Source organism: Pagrus pagrus, assembly GCF_965226575.1.
Source record: "Pagrus pagrus genome assembly, chromosome: 14".
Taxonomy (NCBI): Eukaryota; Metazoa; Chordata; class Actinopteri; order Spariformes; family Sparidae; genus Pagrus; species Pagrus pagrus.
The window spans coordinates 22,083,995-22,110,324 of record NC_140198.1 but is presented as its reverse complement, the minus strand read 5'-3'; the positions used below and the strand labels follow the sequence as shown (position 1 = coordinate 22,110,324).

General features: G+C 42.4%; 1 protein-coding gene across 15 annotated transcripts in view; it reads left to right on the top strand.

Annotated features, from left to right (window-relative positions):
- The first annotated feature begins 612 nt into the window (after positions 1 to 612).
- nbeaa (neurobeachin a) overlaps positions 613 to 26,330 on the top strand; it is a 108,245-nt gene continuing 82,527 nt past the window's right edge. For all 15 annotated transcript variants that reach the window (XM_084374278.1, XM_084374287.1, XM_084374282.1 and 12 more), the window contains exon 1: positions 613 to 1,261. In XM_084374278.1, coding sequence (XP_084230404.1) covers positions 944 to 1,261 — 318 coding nt within the window. In that variant the 5' untranslated portion in view covers positions 613 to 943. The remainder of the gene's footprint in view (positions 1,262 to 26,330) is intronic.

Genomic DNA, 26,330 nt, shown 5'->3' with positions numbered 1-26,330 from the left:
TGGAGTGTTCTTAGCAGGGCTGCAGCACTACTTTTGTTTTGTCATGTAGTTCTCCCCTCCAAAGTGGAGTATTGCGGTCATGATAATTTGTCCCACCCCTAGAGTTGAAGTAAGGTTTGAAAAGTGAAAGAGGGAGACAGGCGAGGAGATCGGAGAAGGAGGCCGTGAGACAATTGTAGACGAAGAGACGAGCCTCAAGAGAACAATTGTGTGACGCTTAATGAGGAAACAAAGATACCTCAGGTACAAGGGACAGAGGTAAGTGGGACAGATGGATGGTTTCTGAATATATAAACAGCCTCCGTCTGGAAGCCAGACTCCCTAAACCTGCTTCATCTGACTCTAAGTTGACCCCTTAACTGCACCCACAACATGCCCACCGGTATTTATTGCCACAGCATTCAGTATTTTCCACATTTAAATATCATTAAATATTAAAAACACACAAAACAAAACAAAAAAAACACCCAGTTGTGTAGGTGCTGCTGTGCTCTGTATGAACCCATGCATGGATGGCTCCATGTTATTCAGCTTCAGCACCCTAACCAGAGAAGTCCTCGAGTGCGCATGCGCGGCTAGAGCGCGCTGCCGCAGACAGGGGGCGTCAACATGGCGCTGTCTTCTCGACGACTGCACTGACTGCAAGCTGCCAATGAGAGAGAGAGACAGGCAGAGACACAGGGAGAGAGAGAGAGAGAGAACAGCGTAGGCTATCATTCTGTCAAACCTCCATCCTTTTCGCCAGCCTTATGAATCCCTACACGTTTTCAGGAGGATAGGGTGATTTCTGAGGATTTAGTGTTTTTTTTTTTACAGCACCGCTCTCCCTTGTTTTTTTTCTTCCTGCGCAGTGGATGGTTTTTGTGCGGCAACAGACGCAGCTTGTAGAGCAGGTGTGAGAGACAGCGGCGACCGCTCCTCTCCTCCCTGTTTCCGAGGGGAAATGTCGAGCGAGAAGCCGGTTTCAGCACCACCGGGCTCTGCTTCTTCGCTCGCGGACACAGACCGAGACTCCCAACCGCCGCCGGGCTCCTCCGCGCAGCAGCAGCAGCCGCAGCAGCAGCAGGTCGCCGCGGGCGCTGGCTCCGGCGCCACCGGGGAAAGGATGGTGTCTTCAGCCGGCTCTATGGTCCTCCCGGCCGGGGTGATCAACCCCGCTGTCCCGATCAGGAATATCCAGATGAAATTCGCCGTGCTGGTGGGCCTGATCCAGGTCGGGGAGGTTAGCAACCGGGACATCGTGGAGACGGTGCTGAACCTGGTGAGTGGAGGATAAAGCAGTGTTAGAAAACAGAAAGGCAGCCATAGAGCAACAGCACAATCACAGACCTAACCCGCTATGTTTTATTTACGATGCCTCACTCTCCCGTGGTTGTGTGGCTTTCAGAGGATGATGTCATTTGTTTGTTCGGAGGATGTATGTGGGCTTTTTGCTTCCCTGCAGATGAAAAGCAGCACACATGAGGCTGTGTGTTTGGGGGAATGAGATAAAGCTGTATTATTGTAAAGCCCGAGAGGAGCCTGAATGAAGCATGTGACCCCACCGAGGCATGGAGGGTATAATCACCAGCCATTGTTGACTAAATGACCCGTTTGCGGTGCAACAACGGAGAGACGTTTGCAGTCATAACTATGGTGGCCGGAGGAGGAGGGGGGGGGAGTGTATGCAGGCTATTCTCCTGACCCCGATGTGTACCCTCAAGTGATGCATAGGCAGGTTGTAGCTACCAAACCGCGGATGGTCGTGAATGTTGCGCACAAACACCCAAAGACCCAAACGGATTTAAAAATCGGTTTCCTAAAAAGCGAAAACCACGCAGGTGTGCACCTCTTTCGAGATCCGAAACAAAATCATCCCAACACGGACAAAGGCCGACTAGCATTATGCTACCCATCGACATATGTGTGTGCATGAGAATGGCTCAAAATTATGCACAGGCCTATTGTTGGAGGCAGGGCCCTGCATCCTGTGCGCAGAGGAGTGATGTATAGGTAGCTGTGACACGGTTAGTGCTTTATATTGCTGCTCTTCACAAAGCGATTATTTTATTTATGGATCAGATATAGGTCTCCTGCCCCCTCCTCCCAGCTTTACCCCTCCATCCGAGGGCTGTGTCGGCGATGCTGGGCCTACCCTACACATCAGAGGATTTAATCCAGCTGGGGGCTTTTTGACATGACTGGTGTTTCCTCGTTACGAAACAGATGAGCGAAATGTACAGCGAGACGTGGGTCTGGGGGACTAACGCGTTAGGAGGATATAGGACGTGTGTGTTGCTGGATGCTGCCAGGCTGTTTTCCCTCCTCCATGCATCAGGCGATGGCGTGTGCTGCATGATATTACATATCTGCCATGAAAAGGGGGGGCTGTGATCATTATTCATTTGCCACTGAGGAAGAATAATGTAGACATAATTTATAACCTGATTCCAGTGCAGTGCTTTCTGGAGGTTGACTATTTCAGGGTTTTCATGTAGCCAGTGGCCTATTTACTCTCTGGATGCTTGGAGCAGGACAGCCTACAGCTGGGCTAAACCATTTTCCTCTCAGTCAGACTGGTGAGCCGTCCCGATTCAGGTCGCCTCTCATCTCCCTATCGATTATTGGTACTACAAGGAAGAACGGGGGGGCTTTGCTCCTTTGCTTCTTTGCTTTCCTCCCTGCCACCTTGTCTCCTTCCCTTACAACGCTGCACAGGCTGATAACCATACATCCTGTTCCCTGGCCTCCTCCTTCACTCTGGAGGGGCTGAGAGGAGTGATGCTGCCTGCATAGACTGGCCTGGCAGGGCAACGCCATGCATTTAAAAGCAGGTGGAGAGGAGGAGGAGGAGGAGGAGGAGGAGGAGAGGGGGGTTGAGGGAGGGTGGGGGAGGAGAAGAGAGAGAGTGGAGGAGGAGGAGGAGGATGAGGTGGTAGGATGCTGCAGTGGCTATGTGCTCAGAAATCACCAGCTGATGCAGCGGAAGAGGGAAGAGGACTCTGGATTGGTCCACATCAGATCAGTGAAAGCTCATCAGAGCGTTCAACTGAAATGTACTCTATTTTACATAAATACCTGCATTTAGGCCCCACACTTTATTTATATTAACACACAAAGGCCTGCCACCCCTGACAAATTACAGCAGTATGTGTTAGCCATACAAAGCTTTACTTGCTAAATCCTGAATTGAACAATCAGTTCTGGTTGCGAAGCTGCCAATAGCTAAGCCTGTTAGGGAATTCTGTTGCCCAGCTCCTTAATTAAAAGAGTTGAAACAAAGAGGTGTGGAGGCAGGAACCTCAGTGGTCATGCTGCTGGTACAATGAGTCCACTGTGACCCAAAAGCTGATCCATTATTCCAGTCAATGTGGGAGACCACAGCGGCCACATTCTCCGTCCGCCGTGGCCGTATTGATCAGATCCCACTGCGGCCCGGGTGGACAGATGGCTTGTCTGCTGGATCAGATATGTTCCCCTTTTCTATACATAGAGATGCTGGCCCTGTGGCGAGTGATGAACTGTAGTGTCTCTGGAAAGGAAAGGAGAGAGAAGACAATAAAAATCAACTCGGACCAGAGTGCTGGCTGCACTGATGCTGATACAGAGACAAACAACAGAGCGGAATCAGTTTATCAGCACTGCTGCCTGTGTAGCAAGGATCATAACAGGCTTGCTGTTGTTTATAATAATGTAATAATATTGATTTTGAATGGAAGTGTACCTGCAGATATAGTACACGCAGTGCTCACATATAGAAACATGTACATTGTGTGTGTGTACGGGCGTGCGTGTGTGTGGGCTGCTGGCGGCTACTCAGCTATTATCATCAACAAGGCATCACAGTTGTCAAGGCAACACTGCTCTTTGACTGCCTGCCTCCAGACGCTCGACCACCTGGTGTTTCTATCCACTTCCGGACTTCTGTCACAGCACTCTGCCACAGCATCTCCCTCGCTCTCTCGCTCTCTGTCTTTGCCCTTTCTGTCTCTCTCCTTTTATGTGCTAATATTTTTACAGTTTGAGAAACTCGCAACAGCAAGCTAGAAAGAATTGGATAACTGAGACGCACCAGCGCGGCTACATTTTAGAGAGAACCCGGTGTCGTGGAGGGATGAGCACCACTGTTCCCAAAAGATATTCACAGATTGAACACAGATTTATCAGCCAAACATCGGTAATGGCTGATATTCACCTTGGTAACTGCGATTGGCTTATCGCAAATAAGATGACATGCACCAATGGCAGTGGGCGATGTTTATCTGTTGTGTCCCATCAATTCTGCGCTGGCACATTCATGAGCTACTGGCTCGTGACATCCCTGCCAACAGTTTGAAAGGCTATGTAAGTAGTGACAGCTTTAATGATTGATGCTATTTTTTTCCCCTACATGAATGACTTGAATGATGATTTCTTTGCTTCCCTGGCCAGAAAAGTGGGAATAAATAACAACAAAAATAAAATGAACAACCAAAAACTAGAGATCATCTCATGAAGTGAACACACCAGCAGAGATGCATGTAAACAAGTCAATAGTTCTTCCTACATTATTAGATGAGTAGTCAGTACTTATGAGTCACACCACACCCATTCATTTTGATCTTAACTACACACCTGTGAGGTTTCATGACTGTATTGTGCATGGTTGTGACACAGTCTCTCCATAGACAGACAGATAAACCTGGCAAAATACTCAAAACTGCTTCCGTGTTAGTTCCGGCTACAAAATGTGTCTCCAGGAACACATTTTGTCATTATGACACACACACACACACACACACACACACACACACACAGACTCATAGGGTGAAAACATCACCAGCTGACACTGTCGCAGCTAGTAAACATCCGCTATTGACCAAATGGTTACTTTAAACACTGGTATCAGCCCAGAATTACACAAACGGTGCATCCCTATCATGTGGTTTATTTGATGATGGTAGTCGGAAGCATGTCATCTAAAATCTCTTCTATCAAAGGTGTTGGCTGTGAAGATCATGTAGCATATGATTCATGTACTCATCAAACTGTATGGTTAGTCCACCATGGAGAGAGCTGCATTTGTCGTGTTTCTCTTCTCATTTATTCAATTTTTTCCACCTGTCTGTATGTTGGACTATATGGATGTAGGGGTTGTGAGATAAATCTGAGGGTTCATGAGATGATAAACGAAACAGGAGAGGAGAAAAACACCTATTTTTTCAGATATGTGCATCTTTTTCTTGAAAATTACAGAGTAGTTAAACATTTTAGGATGAAACTGGATCATTTGTATGTGGGCATTGGTCAAAAAGGTTTGGACCACTGCTACAGATGACACATTACAAGACAGGATAGTTCCAGATGTTGTGATGGACCCAGTTACTGGTTGTGTCATCCCTTAAGAGGACTTCACTTTCTCTTCACTCATTGGTTGGTCTGTAGGGTGAAACCTCAGATGTTTCTAGTGACTGGTCAGCCACTTCCACCCCAGGCTGTGATTGTTTGCTTAGGTTTGAGCAGGCACCATGTTTGGAGGCCAGGAGAAGAGAAATGTTTGTTGGCAGTAGAAAGAGGGTTGACATGTGATCTATCTATCTGAACTGTACTGCCATATCTCTTCTTTATTTGCAATAGTGAAAGGTACATTTCAAATGCATCTGCAGGCGGTGCTGTCAGTCTTGCCTGAGCACAGCACCAGCTGTGCTTATTTATAGACAGCTTTATCTAGTTGTAATGCTTTTTTTGGGATCAAAACGTTGTGTTTGTCGGGCACAGAAAAATATCTGTGACACTCACTCTGGCTCGCTTTTGGTCTCTGTGCCTGCTCGTTGCTTTTTTATTCTCTCTTTCACCTTCCTACCTGGTTGGATGCAATATCTTCTGGCAGTGTCAGTCCCCACCTGAGTCCCTTTAGCGGTCCCACTGAGTCTCTGTTAGCAAACGTCTCATTATTCTTGTCCACACACTCCACAATCACCAAGGTCACCTGATGCCACAGCCAGCAGTGCTAGAGTCAGCACAACACAATGAGTCTGTCACACACACAAAAATCCACCTAAAACATCACTCAGATGTTCATATGTTGACAGTCAGACACACAGCGAGACAGTCGTTTGCACGCATGCAGCAGCAACCCACTGATGTTTCTCTCTTCTGAACTATAAAACAAATGGTAAAAGTCAGATGAAGCTGAGGAAAAGGAAGGAAGGAAAGATGCGTCAGAAAAGATTTGTTTTGTCACGTGTTTAACACTGCTTGACCCTCTGTCTGGAGTGCAGTGACACTGGCGTGCTGATTTATACGGCGCGCATTTCCAAAGGAATAGGTCACCCGATCTCCAAACATATTATATGACATGCCCCGAGGTGGTTTGAAACTGCGGGAACAAAATTCAGTTTAATTTCACTGTTTTCCAAGTTTGCCCCGTGGCTGCGCACTCAGGGCAGAGGCTAACTGTTTCCCTGCAGCACTGTAATCTGCTTGCATGGCTGTGCGGGGGAATAACAATGCGTCATCGTGTGCTTGCAGAGCCATGCGGATGACTCTCGTAACAATGCCAGTGAGTGCAGAAAATCATCTTTATGTGGATTTAGGCATAAATACAATAGAAATTAAAGTTAAAAGTTTTTTTTTCCAGCTACGGGACATTCAGCACAGTTTCTGTTCTACTGTAGCTACAGCCCACAGTTAAAGGTGCAATACACAGCATCACCACGGTCAAGACGGCAGGCTCTGTGTCACACTGAAACTGTGACCACTTGTGTCTGCATCATGTTCTTGTGTTGCTTTTCATTCATTTTGATGAAAATATCGATACTGTGAGTTTTTTGTCTTTATCGCTCCTTGTGTTTGGAGCTGCAGTGGCCTTCTTCCTGGTTTTTGTCCAGGCAGTGTGACCTATTGTCGTAAAATAAGTGTTTGGAGGCCAGTGGAGGTTGCCATTGAGCTCAGCAGTGGTCTCATCAGTCCATATATTATTATTATTATTGGAGTAGTATTACTATTGTAACATTGTAATTTAAACGTCGCTAATCCCCCTACCTCCTGACCACACCGACGTTGGGGTGTGCACCCTCCCCTTAGACACTCTACCACACACAGACAGGCTCCAAAATTAACACCTGCAAAGCTCCAAATGCAGGTTGATTTTCCATTTAGTGAGTAAAGTCTCTAATTTCTGTAAATGTTAGTTACTGGATGTAACTCTGTAAGTACCTTGGTAACCCTCTAACATGCTTTGTTGTTTGAGTCTAGACCTAAATTATTGTACCTTCATATGAGTATCTTTAAAGAAGGTACAGGGGATACAACTCACATTCTTTTTATTATTGATTGATTTGCCAGCTTTTGTTTGAATAATCATTTGATTTTTAAAATGTCTGAATTACTAGGGCTGTGCGATATATATCAGACAGGTAAATTACTGGCCCAATATTGGGAAATTTATATTATCAGCTTTCTATTATATCAGTAAAAGTCTAGCTGATAAATAGGGCAGACAGTTTGAAGCCAAATTGCTTTCATTGACTTAACCAGAGCAGCATTTACAAACTTTGATAGAGTAGGTTGCTGTTTGCACCTCGAAAGTTGGTTGGTTTATGATGATGAAGAAGAAGAGGAGGAAAAAGAAGAAGAATATAGAATATTAAATCATCCCTCTTTGTTCATTACATCTTAGCCTTTAGTCCTCTCAGATGTGCATAAACTACAAGTTAGGAAATTATTTTTAGAAAACCAAAAATGCAAAATGATCTGCCATGAGAAGCAGGTTAGTATTGGTTGTTGGTATCAGCTGAAAAAAAGAGTCATATTGTGCATCCATAAGAATTACCATCACAATTATCTAAAATCTTATGTGAAATCTTCAAATGTTTTTTGAAGTAAGAAATTACTGAAACAATTAAAAGTAGTTGAATAGTCAATTCTGTTGATCAACTTATGGATTAACCGATTAGTTGTTTGTACTCTAAATGTCACACTACCTGAATTCTGAATACATTTCTGTACACCGCTGCTGTATCCTGTCTTCATGAAAAGGAGGGGACATTAGCCTCAGGCTAACGCTGCAGCAAAGAGAAGAAAAGTGCCTGGTGAAACCCTGAAATCTCAACATGAAAACAGAAGAGAAGATGCACATTTTGTTTAGCGTTCACCAAGTGTTTTGCCGGCCTCTGTGAGATGATGTTGGGGGTTATTTTTGGGAAAGATTAGCAGCCATACTGCTGCAGAGAAGCTTAGTCAGGGGCTACAGCCAGTGAGAAACGTTAGGTAACGGTGACAACTGTGCTGGTGCTGACCAAAGGAACAAACCAACAAGTCCAAATGTTATTATATGTGGTGAGGTGCTGCTTTAACCGCATGAACACACACATGCATACGCGCTGTGGAAGAGGTAGAGGACAGTGGGTGTGGCTTCCACTGCAAGGTCATGAATGACTCTGCGATCTATCACACAGCTGGGTTGTCTTGACCCCTGCATGAGCCAGGGAGAGAGAGAGAGAGAGAGAGAGAGAGAGATGCAGAGAGTGTGAGAGAGAGGAGGAAAAAGATGATGTGGGGGAGGAATCTCATCTATACTGTAGAAAACAAGTGACAGAGGGAGAAGGATGGGAAGCTGAAGGGAGAGAAATGAAGAGGAGAGTTTCAGAGGATGAAATGGAAAAGTCTGATTGTCCTTCAGGTGCTCTTTTCTTCTGGAGTATAACATAGGTCCAGCTGTATGACGTTCTGTGGGGGTCTGATGAGTTCCGGCCCCCCTGTGGAGCCTCATCACGCTCTGTGTATCACTGCTCCCTCGTCTCCTCTGCTCCTGGTGATGGAGGAGTGAAATATAGCAGGATTGCCGTGGACATGAGTGAACGGGAGAGCCTGCAACACTTTTTGTATAAAGCAGGGAGCCTGTTAGAGATACCTTGACATTTTGAGTTTTAACTGGCCATTTTTCATCATCAGTCACTTGTCACATTGCGGGATTAGCCTCTACTGGCTTGTTAGCATGGTTACTGTTCCGCTGTGAAAATCGGGGCTGCAGTTATAGCTTTCATGCTCCGTGGCATGCTGGACAAATCTAGAAACCATTTCCATGGCCCACAAATATGTGGGGAAAGAAAATTAACTCATTAATAGTCGAAATGTTAAAGGTCCCATATCGTTGAAAGCGAGATTTCCTTGTCTGTTTTGATTAGAGCGCACGGCTTGTACCCAGAAACAGTTTCTTTAAATCCACAGTTTGAAATTTCTACCACTAGGGGTCTCTCAAACAAAACAAAACAAAAAACATAAGTAGCGTGAGATCATGGGAGTAGTTTTCGTCATTGTTGAACAACCACCATTGCCGAGAAACTTCCTTCCTTACTTTTGAAATGCACCATTAGTCATTTTTAGACATTTTTTAATCCAGAAAAGTTACGTAGTCAGGACTTTTGTAAAGTTATGATGTCACAACTATACAGTCATCGTCCCAGCACGGCCATGGTTGCAAAAACCTTGACAGAGCTGGTGTAGGAACACGGTGCCTGCTCAAGCCTGTGAGAGCTGACCAACCAGAGCAGACTGGGTTTTTCAGGAGGCGGGCCTTAAAAAGACAGACGCTAAAACGGAGCGTTCGGGCAGAGGGAGAATAATGGTGCTGCAGGAATGGGCTGTCTGAGAAAAACATGAGTTTTTTATACATTAAAGTATGTAAACATTTTGTACTAGACACCTGAAATAGTAGTATGGATGTCGAAATGAGCATAATATGGGACCTTTAATGAAATGAATCTTTTTAAGGTGTAACGCTGATTCTTCCTGGTTTCATCATAATTTCTTTCATATAATTATAACCCGATTTCTGGTTAATTCTTGCCCGTCTGCTTTGTATGTCTGTGGAAGTATGAGGCGTTAAGCATCCAGGCTAAACCGCTCACCTCTCCGTGTCTTAGAGCGCCTCAATTCTGCTCCACTTCTCTAAATTCCTCCTCATCCTTCGTTGGCTGCTATTTCCAGATGCTGGGATTTTTCAGAGGATAATCCGTGTCAGATTTTGGGCGAGGGCACCTTTTGGGAATGGGGAGAACACAGACAAAAAAATGTCCCACCCTTGCTTAACGACACCTTTTGTTACTTCTCTGCCGCTTCCTCTATCTTCTTCATTCTTTATCTGCTCTAAGCACATCCATCTTGTCCCTAACCCTCCGGTGTAATCTTGTCCCTCGCTCCCTGACTCCCTGGTCGGGTGAGGCGGCTGGTGGATGATGTGGATGATCCCTATTGTGTGGAGGTAATGGAGCTGTCTGCTGTGCCTTTCCTCTCTGGTTCCTTAACCTACTCACTCCAGTCATCTTTGCCACATTTCGAGCTTAGAAAGCCCGGAGGGAGACTATTTGCTGTTAACCATATGCCTGCCATCCCTTCTTATCTACTGTAGCTTTGCTTTTGTAAGTGTGGATGTAGAATTGAAGAGAAGGATGGAGGGAGATGACGGAGAGAACTTAGGCCCATTGAGGAAAGGAGACATGTGTGGAGAAGATGTTATACTATATTATACAGCTGTAATTGCTTTTTGAAGCTCCAGGTTGTCATATGAATATACTATATTGTATTCTTAACCACCGTGACAAGCGAACAGTATTACAGGGTCTTTTTCTAACGGTGCTGTAACATTTCAGTTTGTCATCAGACGCCAGAAAGCATTTATAGATAAATTGCATTGATCTGCTACAGGAGTAGGTAATCTCAATTAAACATGAATATCATATTAAAGCATGAGCTCAGTGCCAACTATTGAACTATAACTTTAATCACGATTAATCAAACATTCACATCCCTGGCTATATTCTTTTGTCTTTTTTTGAATATTTTTTTAATTTCAGATTTATTTTAGCTATTTTACAGACCACAATACATCAAATAAGCTCCTGTCTCTTTAAGCCCCCCCCCCCAAATTCCCAGTCTGCTCTGATTGGTCAGCTCACACACGCCTGACCCAGCACTACTAACACCAACAGAGCAGCTGTTCTAAGTTAATTCTTACCTGCCAAACTAGCCGCGAGGCATTACTTATGCAAATGTGTGACATGGTGATGTAGTGTGATGTCACAAAGTCACAGAGTTAAAGGCGAGACTACTGACGAGGCGTTTCAGGAGCAGTGTTTTCTGTGGGAGAAAGAAGCTTCTGTTGGTGCGGACTTTAACCTTTTTAACTTTCAAGAAATTTTACAAGCACAAGAACCGATATAAAACACTGAAGGAAGGAAAAAAACAAAAACCTAATATGTCTCCTTTAATTATTGATTTATCTGCCAACTACTTTCATATGAATCAATTACTCATTTAGTCTAGAAAATGTGAAATTATTATCATAATTTGTTTTGTTTGATTTGATCAATGGATTACGAAAACACTTGGCATTTAACTCTCTTTCAATCAACTAATTGATTAATCGACTAATCATTGCAGCTCAGATATACTCTATATATAATTTAATAAGACTGTAAGAGATCTTTTCAAGAGAACTACAACTGTACATTTCCAAAGACCATCTGTCATTGAGGAGAGAGGGGAATCAGATGTTCCATGTCAGTGCTATGCATTTCCTGGCCACAGGTAAAGCAATTTCCATAAATTTCATTTTGGAATTAGTTGAAGATCTGCTGACTCTTGGGAAATTCATCAGGATCTAATGGGAAGGTCACTCCTGTGAGGTGTCACAGAAGAAGAATTCAGCTTTGGATTAATGTCATTTCTGTGGGGTGAGGTACAGCTGATGGAGGAAATTATAGTGAACCATTCTGTCCCAGCCGGGCATGAACAGGAGCTGACAAACCGTCTTGACATAAATCTGACCAGAGCTGTTCATCAACTGTCAATTTGAGATCTGATTTCCATCTCTGTCTGCATCTGTGCAAACCTGGCAGGCTTTCATCTTCAGTCTCACGGATCTCACTATCAATTTAACTGAAACTAGTGTTTAATTAACTTGTAATGCTCATTGGTTTAGGTTTGAGTCATTTACATTTTAATTGAATATGATGAAAATGTTCTAATATGCGTCATCATGAAACTTTCCCAGTACATTACACACATTAAGACGATTTTTTTAATTTGTGTTTTCTGAATTGTTATGTCCAAATATGCAAGCAAGGCATTTTATAATATGTGTTGTGGTTGGTACATTTCCAGAACAGAAATCTAAACTCGAATAAACACCTGCATTTGTATTTTGGATGTCTTCTTCCAGCTAGTCTGAAAGAAGACATTTAAGACATTCAAAATAGCCTCTAGTCTTCTGTTGGATGACACAGTTAAGGTCCTTTGGTGTTGAGGACTGATCAGAATATATTTAAGAGAAAGTGACGATATAGATGGGGTTCAAAGAGTTTTTGATCATGCTGCGGATGAACCAGAATTCCTGTCATAAAAAAAAAAAAAAGATGAAACAGAACATTTTCATATGTTGTTTTAACCTGGAACTTTTTATTATTTATGTGTTTTTGTCTTATTTCTCCAGGGTTTATATGTCCAAAACGCATGAGGACATATTTCTAGATTGCTCTTTGAAACAAAACCTAAAATACTGAGCCCTATTAATAATTTACCTTCGAAAATGATGAAAGAAATCAAACAAAAATGTGACTAGAGCCCAAAGAAATTGCTTTGAACTGTCAAAATGCTCATCTATAATGATTTAATGATATGAACCAAATAAAAGTGTCTCTGTGAGTTTGTGGGACTGTAACCAGCTGGTCATAATTAGTTGTTTTATTTTTTTCACATACAGAAATACATAACACGAAGGGATTAAAAAATATTAAAAAGGGATGTTTTATACAAAGAATGATGAAGATTCTGAGCCTGTCTAGTTGTGTTTTTATGTAATTGTGAGTTATTAAAGGTGCAATATGTAACAACAGGTCACAAATTCATACTTACTTAAAACAAACAGTGGGCGGCATATCACCAGCGTAACCGCTAACTGCTGCTAACTGTAGCTGCTGTTAGCTAGTTAGCTCAGTTAGCTGTGTGTCTAGTGGTCTAGACAGGAAGCTCGTAGCACCAGCAGATTGGTGATGTTTACAGGTCTGGTCTTGGACGAGGATGGGACAGGGCTAGCTGGTTAGCATGCTAAATTCAGCAGATAGCTCTGCAAAAACAAAAATACATAGACATCAAAACATCAAAATAGTTATTTGTTCACTTTTTGTTGATCATTTATTTCGTTTTTAATGTTTTCAACTAAACTTATTGCACATTTAAAAATAATATCTAAAACTATAAGGTAAATCTGTAATCTTATAGCTCACTTTAGAAACAAAAAATAAAATATACAGCATTGAAGAATACTGATGTCAAAAATAGTCAACAACTGCAAAATAAAAAAAGAGAGGTGCATTTGGTACAATTAGTTTGGAAAAGGTTGCTAATCTAACAAACTGTTTCTGCAGCAGCAGTTTTCTGTACAGATGAAATGGAAAAGTACTCGCCCATATTACAGTATTTTAAATATAGATACATTGTACTATGATACTAATAACCATGTATTGTGTACAAAAACTCTTATTTTTCTAAGAATGACAAAAGATTTAGTGACCTGATTGCAGACAAGACCAACCTTTTCTCTCCAGGAGAGTTTGTCATCAATCAAAATACCTAAATAAAAACATGTCGATGAACTATGTAGTTTTTGGGAAGAATTTAAATCAGAAGAGAGAAATCTTTATTGACTGATTTTCTTTTCTGCCTAAACAAACTAAATAAACAAACTGTCTTTGTTTTCATAACTGAATAAACTGAATAAACAAACTGAACACAATTTCATACTGTTTTACTTTGTTTATATTTGGCGGACCCTGTCACATATAAACAGTGCTCTGCAGACCTTGCAGCTTGTTTTTTTCAGTTTTGGAAAAACATATATTTTTTTGATTTTATTTTACTACCTTAAAAATAACCTTAACCTAACCTTTCTGAGTTTCTGAATGACTTTAAAAAAAAAAAAAAAAAACTACACAATGCACCAGCTTATTTGTTTGAAACCAAATTGAGTCATTGAGAAGTTTGCGATTTTTTCTCGATAAATAAGTAAAACTATAAATGGTTTATTAGGGTGTTATGTAATTGATTTCCTGTTATTTCCCTTGTCTAGATGAATCATTTATTGCTGCACTAAAGACTACAGGAGGCTTGTGCTCTAAATTATTCTTGTTTTCATCCTCTATGCTCCTAGTTTCCACACCATTGTGTCTGGCTGGTTCATGCTATTGTGTCTGGCTCTTTTGTGTGTGTTTCTCTTTCTAAAACGTGTGCAGTGGCGGGGGGGTTGGGGGTTTGTGGGTGTCTATACAATCTTCATAGGGCATATTTGGATCAAAAACACTGTCGAAGCACCGTCTTGTTGCCATGAGTGCATCTGTTTGCCTGCGCACGTGTGTGTGTCTCTGTCTGGCACCCCTACAACGCACTAATCTTCACATTATAACAAGCTGCATTGTTGGAATTACCTGGTGTTTGTGCGCTGGTGAGTATGTGTTTGAGCCCCAACATCCCCCAGAGTTGATAAATGAGCATTCCTACAAACCCCCTCTGCTTTAGTCACCCACACCTTCATCTGCACATTTTCTCCGGCAACACACACACATGCACATGCACAAAAAATCACACACTGCTCCCTTCCTTCTTGTAGCCCACATCATTGCCTGGCAGGGGTGATTTTATATTCATGCTGGCCTACTTCGCCTTTCTCCCTTGGCTCCTCACACGCACATACGCACTCCTCACACACACACACACACACACACACACACACACACACACACACACACACACACAAACACATCTGCTTCACTGTGAAGTATAGCTAACTATGCAGCTATTCATCATGTATGCTGGATGCTGCAGTGGCCGAAGGTTGGTTGATTATAGCAAAACTTTGTTGTGCGTTTGTGTGAGTGTAACTTCGGCGTCCAAGAGCTACTCCTGATGTTATTTTACACCATCTCCCTGCTTTGCTCCATACACCCCCTGCAGCATGAAAAACACTGTCAGTAGTCGTAGCAACTCATTTAACACCACATTAGACTGGTTAGTAGATCTGCACTGGCTAACAAACCAAAACATTTTTCTACTTTAGTTTCTTCTGACTTCCATCAGCATTTTGCCCTGCCAACAGGGTATCAGGACTGCATGTTCTCCCCATGAAATAGACTTCACCAAGAGAATGCAGATGAGAGCCGCGATCCCTAAAGGATTTCATCTAATAAATCCAGTTCGGTAATGACAGAGAGCCGTAGACGAAGGGGGAGGTTTAAACAAGGATTTTGAAGCTTTCAGACGGGGATTTTTCATACGACAGCAGAGTGTGATGAGAGAAAAGGAGCTGGTAATATTCTGTACACTCCAAAGAGAACTAGTTAAACAGACAGACAGTGGCATAATACAGTATGTCCCTTTTATTGTGTTCCTGTTCTGTGGATGTGATACAGCCTGGATGGCACCACAGCTGCCTTGGTTTTAGCACACGTAATAAAGTCAGGTCTGTGTGCTCCGGTCCATGTCAGCGAGGGAAATAAGAACTGTATCCAAATCTACTGAGACGTTATTCAACAATAACAATCTGCACGAGAACTGGCTGTCATTCAGTACCTGCGTTTTGTGCTGGTACATAGTCTTTAAAACTCTAAATGACTGCTGATTGGGACGTTAGATAACTACTAACCAGAAGCAAGGAAAAACAAATGTGTTAACAAGTCGTACGCCTTTATCTCTACATAAATATCTACATAAAGGGAAAATTCCACCCGAACAGCTCCATGTCCACAACAGCATGCAGAGCATTGCTAGAGATGAGGAAAGCACTAAAGGCTAACCTCATTATGCTGCATCCTCTCATAATGTCCTAATGCGAAGCAGGTGTAATGTTGTGCATGGGCCAGCTACAAGACACACCGACTTCACTTCATGACGCACCAGACTGAGATCTCTTCCTAACCGTGACCAAGATGTTTGGTGCCTAAACCTAACCGTATGGAGGGTATATGATGTAGTCAGCGTGTCATGAAGCTACCTCCTTGTTGACCATGTATAATATCTTTGTCTGCCGTGTAAGCATCCTACCATTTGGTAAACATGAATTGTACCTGAGGCTGATGGAATTGTTATCGGTTTTGTAGCTATCTAGGTCATTTTGGTCAGTAAAATTGAAACTTTGGCCTCATGTTGTGCACAAATGTGAACCTGCTTGTGGCATAAGAGCATACTTCAGAGGATCGTCAAAGTCAGTAGGCCACATCCTCAGTTACAGTTAACTGTATCACAATTGTATTACTGATTAGTGGGAGATAAGTTATTAATAAAACGTCACTGTCCACATATGTTATAGGTGATTATGAACAAAGTGACCCATCCCTAGAAGTTATCTGTGCTGGACTCATTACAGTATCAGGATTGATGCCCTGTAGCTTGGTGCCAGGTCTGGCCTCACCCCTCCTGTGAGCATTTTCACACTCGATGTAATTCTGGTGGTTAGAGGTTGAGGAAGAGGTTTTGCAGCCAACACCTGGCAGTGTTGACTTGCTACATCACCCACCCACTCCCTCCATCACACTGCTCCCATCCTCGAACCTCACCCCCCCCCCCCATTACATTCAGGCTCTGGTTCCAGGAACGAGTGTCTGAATGCAGAGAGGCACCCTCTCATAATCAAGCGAATGTATGGATGCAAGGGAGTCTTGTGTTAGTTCATGTTACCGCAGGGGTCATATATGGAAATTTATGTTCATTCTCAGTTACACAATGGACTAAATTCGTGTTTGACTAATTTGCCATTGCTGTCATTGAACATGCACGTTAATTATTTATATTTTTAACTGTATTCCAGTGGCTTTAGACATGACTGCGTTGCTTGCCTCAGGGATTGGATTTGCACGGGGGATTTTTTGCCCCCAGCCTTGATATTTACGAGCTTTGAACTGTGTGTATTTGTTTCTCAGAATTGACTCGCCCTCTTACCCCATCCCTGGACTTATTTCTTCTCATGATATTATTTTAGACTTTGCAAAAGCACATCAAGTACTTTTTTATAGACCTTAATCTTGCTATCCTTTTGAAACCAAATGTTTATTTTCTTTGCCAAGTGTTTGGCCTTCTCGAGGAAGAGTGTGAGCTCTCAAGGCTATGAGTGCATGCCGGCAATGGCCTGTGATATTTGAGAATGGATTCTTTGTTGATATGACCTTTTGATAGGAAATTGTGTTTTCTTTGTGTGTGTGAATTTTACATTTGACTTCCTCATCTGAGCAGCCTGAGCAAGTACCTGGATAATATTCTGCACTTAAACTGTTAGTGTAGGTTTGTCATAATATTATACGATTGTAGTAACTTGTGTTTTTTGGAAGTTTAACATTTCAGTGGCCATCTGTACAGTGCAGGAGTCCTGAGGGTCAAAACACAATGGTATCTCACAAAACAGAAAACACAACATTTCACAAAACACATTATTTTGGAAATGTAAAATGTTTTCTTTAACATTTCTGTTGTGTTTTCCAAAACGTTGTTGTATTTTGTGACATGTTTTGTCGTGTTTTGACCATCATGGCCACCATACATCTGACTAGCAGCAGCACTGGGCGATTTCACACTGATGACTTCACTAGCTCTGTTAGCCAATGAAAATAAAACATCCTGTGATCAGTGATCTGCTTTTAAGTCACAAATATTCCTCATGAATAATAGATATTTTTTGCAGATGTAAAGAATTTGAACCCTTACTTGAAATTGTCTTAATACAGAGTTGTATACTTCATTATAGTTAAGCAGCTAAGTTTTAAAGTCCTACTTAGCTTACTCATATCTATGGGTTATCCATTAGAATCCATGAAAACATCCTCCAGGATGATGGCAATGTTTGTAAATTATTCCATCGTAATAGAAGCTGCGAGATAAAGTATTAATGCAGTAGATCCCCCAGAGGGCATGCAAATAAGGCAAACTTCTCAGTGTAAAAACAGAAGGAACTGATGTGAAAAATATGGTTTATGTAAAAATGCAGCACTGGTCAAAATATGCAAAAGATTTGAATCTTAGTCGATCACCACAAATGCAATCTTCAAATGGTTCCCTTTCAAGGTTTTTACTTTCACAAAAACACAGGCTTCTGACAACTGCTACACTGTTACTGCTGTCTCTGCTGTACTTCAAACAAAGAGAGCTTCAAACAGCTCGTCTCCACCACTGTCCAGTGTGGAGGACAAGTCTGAAGTAAAGCTGACGCACTGACAGGCCCGAAGCATTGGAAACACCTTGACAGAGAAGCAGTTGAAGTTTAGTGGTTGATTCTCTGGCCCAAACGTTCATTAAAACTGTGTTTAAAGTGTTTAAAATAATAACACGTTGAGAGGTGAGTGGAGCATTCTGGGTTTCTGAGTGTTTCCTCTGCGCAGAATTTACAATATCTGGTTGTCTAACTTGACTTGTGATTATTTTGTGTGCACATTGTGTGTAAGTGTGTGCACTGTGTGTGGTCTTTTTGCACAACAACATACAGTACATCATGCTCCACTAACCTTTCCAACCCTACTTTGTATGTGTGTGCATGCGTGCGTGTGTCATTCCGACCCTGTCTTATGATGATGGATTACTGGGACTCATTGGAGCTGCTTGCTGCCTCTGTTATCCTCCATCAGCTGTGGCTCAATGGAACAGTACTCTCCATTGTTTCAGCGGATGGTGAACGCGTGCACAATTGTGTGTGTGTGTGTGTTTGTGTGTGTGTGTGAGTACTTACACACATGTATGCTCACATCATATCTGCGGCTGTAGCACATACACTCAACCAAACCAAACAAACAGATTAGTGGTCCTGAATTGCCACCAGCCTGGCCTGAGTCAGGTCTGCGGGGCTTATCTGCTGACCTTAGAACTTAGCATCAGCTGGTCTACACCTGCCTCATCTCACAGGCACACACACATTGATGCATTCAATAAAAAGGCAGCTATTTTTACCAAGTAGACCATATTTTAATCCATTCACACACACTTGATACAGAAGACAGTTCATATTCTACGGTGTTCTTGCTCTGATCGACCATTCCTTGTAAGTGCACAGGTAGTAGGAGTTCATAGTGTCTTGTATCTCTCAGCTACCCTCTCTTTTCTTTATTTTCATCCCTGATAAGCCCACTGAGATGTGAGCAACACGCAGGACGCCCTGTAGGACTTCATTTCCTGTCAGTTCCTCTGAAACGAGGCAGGAGACGAGGCGCGAAGGCCTTGTTAACGTACCGTATCTCAGCCTTGAGTCCTTCCTTTCCGAAGCTCCCGTGACGTAACCTACAAGAATGCCCTCGTTACCGCCTGTCTCGAGGAAGACAATGAAAAGAGAGGAGAATTGAGTTGCCTCTTGTACTCGACAGCATCTGCTTTTTCCAAGTAGAAGAGGGCAAAGAAAGAAAAAAAACTCAGAAAGACAACACCATAACACCCCCCTCCAACACCTCACCATTCAGCTCCTCTCTGCTCTTGTCTTGTGCCCTCTCAATCACTACCTCTCCTTGATGCTATTTTTTCTCTGCCTCTTTAATTCCTCTTATCGCTCTTTCTCTCTCTGCGCCTTGGCGCTTCAGATGTTTTCTTTTGCTTTCTCTCTTCTAGACCTCTTTGTCCCCTGGCGAGAGAAGTTCACTTTGTTCCTTTCCTATTAAACCATAAATGTTGAGTTCTTAACACATAACTCATAACAGCTTCAGGTCTGGTAAAGCCAAAGCGTTTTGAAGACATAGTGGAGGGGTTTTTCTTGCTACCATCGCTTGTTTTCAGTCTATAAAGAGCATGGATCTGTGCTTGTCCAGTCGTTCATGCAGTGAAATATTAACACTTAGTCATCAAAGATCACAAAGTCTCTTTTTTTATTTTGTTGTCATACTTCAGTGGCAATTCTGGAGATGTTTTTGACTTAATGTGTAGGTGTGTGAAAAGGTTTTGCTTTGATGTTCAATAGATGAAGTCTGACTTTCTACAGTTTTCAGCATCTCCACTGTTATCTGATTAATCATACTGACTATCGCTGCTCAAGCTGAAGTGTCTCATGCTTTGTATATTTATTGGATTTAAGCCTGCGAATTCCCTCCAATCATCTTCTTTTTCTTGGTGGGATCCAACTAACACTGGGTGACATTTGATGCACTCCAAAAACTCAATTGAAAAGACTATAGCTTGAATTTGTATTGTGTTTTTATAAAGAAGAATGTAAATTTATTCATGAGAATGTGCGGTGGATTATTATTTTAGCCGGGAGGCATGATTCTTAGCAATTCTCCAACACTGCTAGTCTCAAGCATATACACTCTGTCATTAAATTGAAATGGTAAATTGCTTCTTTTACAGGGAGTATAGACATAGAATTTAAATTCAAATCTCCATCCCCCTCATACTTAAAAAAAGGCTTTTAATGGCAGAAATTCCAAATCCAGCTCACTACCAGACATTTCTTTTTACATTTCTCCTGACATTCAGCCAAATGGAAAGATACCTATGTTCCAAGTTCCCAAGTTCATATGTTCTGAGATACTATGTTCAAATGTCCTAAGTTCCCAAGGTCTTATGTTCGAAAGTCTGAAGTTCCTAAAGTCCTACGCTCCAAGAGTTTCCATTGTCCTATGTTCCCCATGTCCTAAGTTCATATGTTCCTAGGATCCTATGTGCCCAGGCTTCTAAGTTACCAAGGTCCTATGTTCCCAGGGCCCCATGTTCCCCATGTCCTAAGTCCTATGTTCCAATATCCTATGTTCCCAGATTCATATATGCCCAGGCTGCTAAGTTCGCTAGGTCCTATGTTCCCCATGTCATAAATTCCCAAGGTCTAATGTTCCATTGTCCTAAGTTTTCTAAGGTCCAATGTCCCCCTTGTCATATGTTCCTAAGGGCATATGTTCCCTACTTCAGTGTTCTGTAAACACACAGTTACCCTCATTTTGAGTTCAAGTCTCATTTGACCATTTTCAAATTATAATCTTTTTTCATTGAACCAAGACTATAAGAAAGCTACAGATAGGTGACAATTTAAACAAAAAAAGCCCCAACATGTCCCTGTCTATAAGTGAAAAACACCATAAATAAGGATCTTAATGCAGATGTTCTGATGCTGTTGGTAACTATGCAAATCTATCACCGTGTGCAACAACACGTGCATGTGTGTGAGAATATCACATTTGGTGTTCTGCAAGACAGAAAGAAAAAAATGTTTTATTTGTTGCCCAATAGCATGTGACAAGGCTTATTGCTAGATCCGTTACTAAGCCTCTTTGGCCAATCAGGTGGCAGACATTTTAAACTGCAGTTGGATGAAGTCAGAGTTGTGATCACTTGGCTGCGATCCTCAATCCATGTAATGTGTATGTGCATGTGTGTGTTTCTGACCCAGATTTTTTTTTCTCTGAGAATATCAGCCTTGAACAGTCGTGGTTCTGTCAGGCTGCGGTGCCTACAAACAGTGGAGCTCTCACAGCTTTGGATTTCATGTCAGAGTTGTATTTTGCTGTCACACACTTTCAGTCTTTGAAAACAGTTGCAGCATTAATACAGCAATTAATACAGTTGCAGTTTCGGCTGTTTGTCAATGAACTTTGCAGCCTTGGTGAAGGATTTCAAGCTTCTCTCTGTCCGTGTATCCAGAGAGAGCAGGAGCTGTCCATTGTGCTGAAAAAAAGACTGCTGCTCTCCTTATCTGTCATTTCTCTCTCCAAGCAAACATTCACACCATTACTGCTGCTGCGCCTAAACTCTCTGGCCCGTTTGTGACGTCTGACCTCACTCTCTTGCTCCCACCTCCCTTTCTTCTCTTGATCTCTACGTCTTTGCCATTTCGTCTTCTTCTCTGCTCTTTTTAAAGCTCCCTTGCCTCGCACCCCAGTAAACAGACTTTTGAAAAATTTGCCCACATGCCAATGAGATGGCGACTGATTATTATTGGATTATTTTGGGACGATTCTTTGTATCCCCTTCCAGTTCTCTTGCTCTTCCTCCCTCTCCCTCTCCTATCCTCGAGGGGAGGATGCTGTCATTCATGTGAATCGCCGCTGCAGCTGTGTGAGTGTGTTGGTGACGAACTGAGTCAGAGTGTATGTGCCAATGACTAAGACCTACAAGGCTTTTTGCTATGAATTGTTTAAAAGGCTGTTGCCCTCTGAGTGCTGAGTGTGTGTGTATTTTGGCTGAGTTTGTCAAGTGTGTGCGAGTGTCGGTGCGCACTCGTGTGTATGTGTGTACAGTATGTTTTAAGCTTGCACTTGACAAGCTTTGAGTCAGATGTTGGAGGCGGGAAAGGCACAGTGAACTGGTCGGCAGTCAACTGGAGACTTTCTAGAGGCTTTCAGAAAGACAGATCTCAGCAGGTATTACTGTCTTTTCTCGCCCTCTCTCACTCCTCTTTTTATGCAGCGCTCCCTCTTTGGTTTCTGGCAGTGTTAATAGAAGCTGACAAGCCAATACATGGGAACGCTCAATAGCTTTGCTTTCCTTTGATGTACGTACAGAGGCACATTCATGGTTATTTTTGTGGAAAATGTGCCCAGGGTACAGCTCTTGGCAGTGAGAACACAAATGTCTGCATTTTAATCTAATGGAGGTGTAAAGTGTACACTTATTTGTTAAATTGGAGGCAGCGGTTGCTTGATTGGAATTCGTCACCTTCCCCACACAACTCCCTCGAAAGGATCAAACTGATTGGAAACGAGCCTGTTTATGCCCTTTGGTCCATGATGTTTATGCACACATGACTTCAGCATATGCCAAATTAAACCATGAAATGCCGCAGCCCCGCATCGCTCATTTTTCACACAGTGTGCATCATGGCTCATACATAAAATGTATTTTTAGCTCATCACGTGGCTCCATTCTACATCAAATGTTTAATTTAGAATTTCCCTCAGATGCCTCACAATGTGCAAATCCATTCCTATTTAATTTTAAACTTCCCCAAGAGCTAAAAAATGCAAGAAGAAATGTATGATTGCTAACTCATAACTCACTGACTTTCAGATTTACTGTATTTTTCGATTATCTTCTATTTTATGCATTAATCCAAAACACAAATACTCATTGCATTTGCATGATAGTTGCTTGCAGTTATTCTCAATCCAAAAGTTACTTATTAAAGAAACTGAACAAACAAAATCGTATGTGAAAAAAATGCAAATCCTGATCCAAGAGTGCAGCAGAGGCTGTAAGCACTCTAAACCAAACCTTAAACCTGGCTTATTTTCTCCCATTTCTTCTGTATTGGCTCTGTGATTGGATGGATCATGTGTGATAGAGAAGCGAGAGGGATGAGAACAGTGTTGATGTCAAAGAAGGAAGTGTGGTTGCTGCATAGAGCTGCTGCATGTGGTTGACTTATCAGCTTGTAATGAACTGCTATTTGCTCTCTCCGGGTGGGAAAATCCATTATGTGAATAGAAATGCAATGTGAATGCTGTGTGCCTTATTTTAGCATGTACTGACTGTTGGCGGCCTCTCAAGGAGGTTTCTGTCCTCTTATGGTGAAAGTCTAGTATGCACACGACGGTGTGGTGTAAGAGGAAAATTAAATGAGGTGCAATACAGACCCATCAGTCTCAGTCAAATCAGTGAGAGTGGTTTGATCAAGATCTGTCAGTTTCCCATGATCCATTAGCTTTTTCTTACACATGCAACCTAGGGCTAGGGCTATACCCAAGAGAGATAGTCATGCCAGCAGCTGTGTGAGGCTGAGAACTCTGTTTTTTACAGTTTACAGATAACTATTCATCTTGTTTTAAACCAATTTCTTTGAATCTAAAATAGTAGTTATTTGTTTGCCCAACATTTTAATAGAGATTTTATTGTGCCACTTATAACTAACAAGTATTGACGACAATAAAGTGAAGTAACCGACACAGACACAGAGGCAGACAGGTTGAATAACCAAAAACAAGCTTTAATGATGAGCTGATATCCAAAGTCCAAAATCAGAAAATGCAAATAACAAAAGGCAGGCAAAGGAAAGTCCAAGACAAAAACTGAAGGGAAATTGAAGACGAACCAGAAGCCACAGCGAACAAAGCAGGAACACAGAGGACACACAAGGACCAGGAACACAAGAGACGCAGACGAACTAATGAAGGGAAAAGGAAAAACACAGACTTAAATACACGAGGGCTGATGAACAAATGAAACTCGGGTGCACGCAGAAAAAGGGCTGTAAAACAGACAGAGACAGGAAGTGGAAGGTAAAACATGATACATGAGGATACAATTTCAACATAAAAGAGAAAATCCACTGAACTAAAACCTAGGACCATGACACTGACCATGACTTACTGCAAATCTTTGCTCGTTGTCAGATTTTGCTAAATCAAATCACTTCCACGTCCCAGAGGAGACTCGCCTGCCTTCAAGAATCTGCATCATCGCTGTTGTCTTGTAGTGTGCCTGGCAGACTCAAGACGTGTGCCTTTGTCACTAGATGTTAATGTTGTGACTCCGAGCAAGCGAGTTCACAGAACAGACTGAGATAGTGTTTGACAATGTAATGAGATTACACGTTCAACCACCTTGCAGTTCTGGCATTACATTATCGCCCCTCGCCACGACCGCACATACACAAAAACCTGTCTTGCCTGTGCCGGCCTAAACTACCCTTATATCCCCAGTGTGGATTTACGTAATCATCGGTGTATTTTTGCAGTGTGTGTTGAAACCTTGTTTTTTCCTCTGCATACATACTAAATCTGCTCTGCTGTGATTTCTGCAGCATACTTGACTTCTCTCTGCTTTTGTGCCAGTAAAGTCTCAAGTGGAAGCCCTACACATGCAGAACAGCTCTTAGACAGTCCATACGCTCATGGTTGATAAGGTTTATTTTGCTGACTCGTGAGTGCACGTGTGTGTGTGTGATATTGTTGCACTGAATCAGGGTTTCATCAGTGGGGGCTGTGTCTCGTCCCATCTGCCATCTGTGCACACGCTGGTACAAAGGCCCATGGGAAATGCAGTCCGGGGGGCTCCCCCCCTCCTTCCTCTGTGTCTGGAGGCTGCAGTCAGTCAACATGTCATTGTTGATCACAATCACAGAGGGAGAGACACACACACTGCCATTTTCACGTTGCAACTCCTCCTTTCACTTTAACATTCACAGCGGTTCTCCAGAGTTAACCCAGGGCTCTAACTAATCCTTTTCTGTGATTATCCATTCATCTAATGAGGGTTTTTTGGCAATTGTTCTATTAATCATTTGGTTTATGAAATGTTAAAAGATAATAGTCCATTATGAAGTCCAAGAGCTTCAGATTGCTCGTTTTGTGCGACCAGGTTTTTAAAAATGAAGAATACGTGGATTAAAAAAGGTGATATGTCTGGCTCTGCAGTATCAATTTTGATAATTTGTTTTTAAACTTTCACAACCTGGCGCCTACAGTACCCACAGTGCTTTTAGCCACTGAGTGACATAACTGGAGGCAGTTTATCAGATAACATGCAGCTCCCTCTGGAGCCACAAAAGGCTTTATACTACTCTATCACATGTGCAGTAGTATTCCCCAAGACCAGTAAGCACACTTTACGGTGTTAAAATCGGTGGAGTTATCCTTTAAGGAGCTGTAAAGCCTGATTTGACATATTTAAAATGCTTGTTTGTCTGATCATCAGTCTGGAAGCCAAAGATATTAAGATTAGGTCCATGTGACGCAATGAAAAGTAGCAAATCCTCACTTATAAGAGGCTGGACCCAGAAAATGTTTGGCCGCTTTTGCAGAACAAATGACCTAAAATCTTCTGTGGATCGACCGAACGATTAATCGGCTTCTCGTTTCAGTGCCTCAGTGTCTCTCACGAACACAGATATCGCCAGTATTTATATTCATATCTTTGCTCTAAATATCCTGGTCGCCCAGATCCTCAATTTAAAACCTCAAGATTATGAGAAGTTTATCCCGAATCTGAATCCGAGCCAGTGATAAAATTAACCGCTGCTCTTATCAATGCTGTTTACGAAAAAAAATTAGGTCACGCAGGAAACAGAATGTGGATTATTGAGTGTTTAGTGGCCAGTTTAGTCCCAGTGTAATCCATATCTTTTTAGAGATTTGCTCTGGTCATCATCGGAGCACTAAACCCTCCACTGCACATTGTAAGGCTCTGGGCAATAAAATCGCTCTGCCGTCCTGATAAGAAAGCACAATAGCATTCAGCCGCCCTCATTTTCCTTTTTCGCTCCATCTCTCCTGTTCGCTCTCTCAAACACACACACACTTCCCCTCAACGCTGTTTTCACTTGTGCCCAATCTGCTTCCTCCTGCCCCTTTTTCTGCAGTCCACACCGTTCATTCTCTTGTTTGCTTTTCTCCCTTTCGTCTCCATTTTTCTCCCCCCTCGCTCTCCTT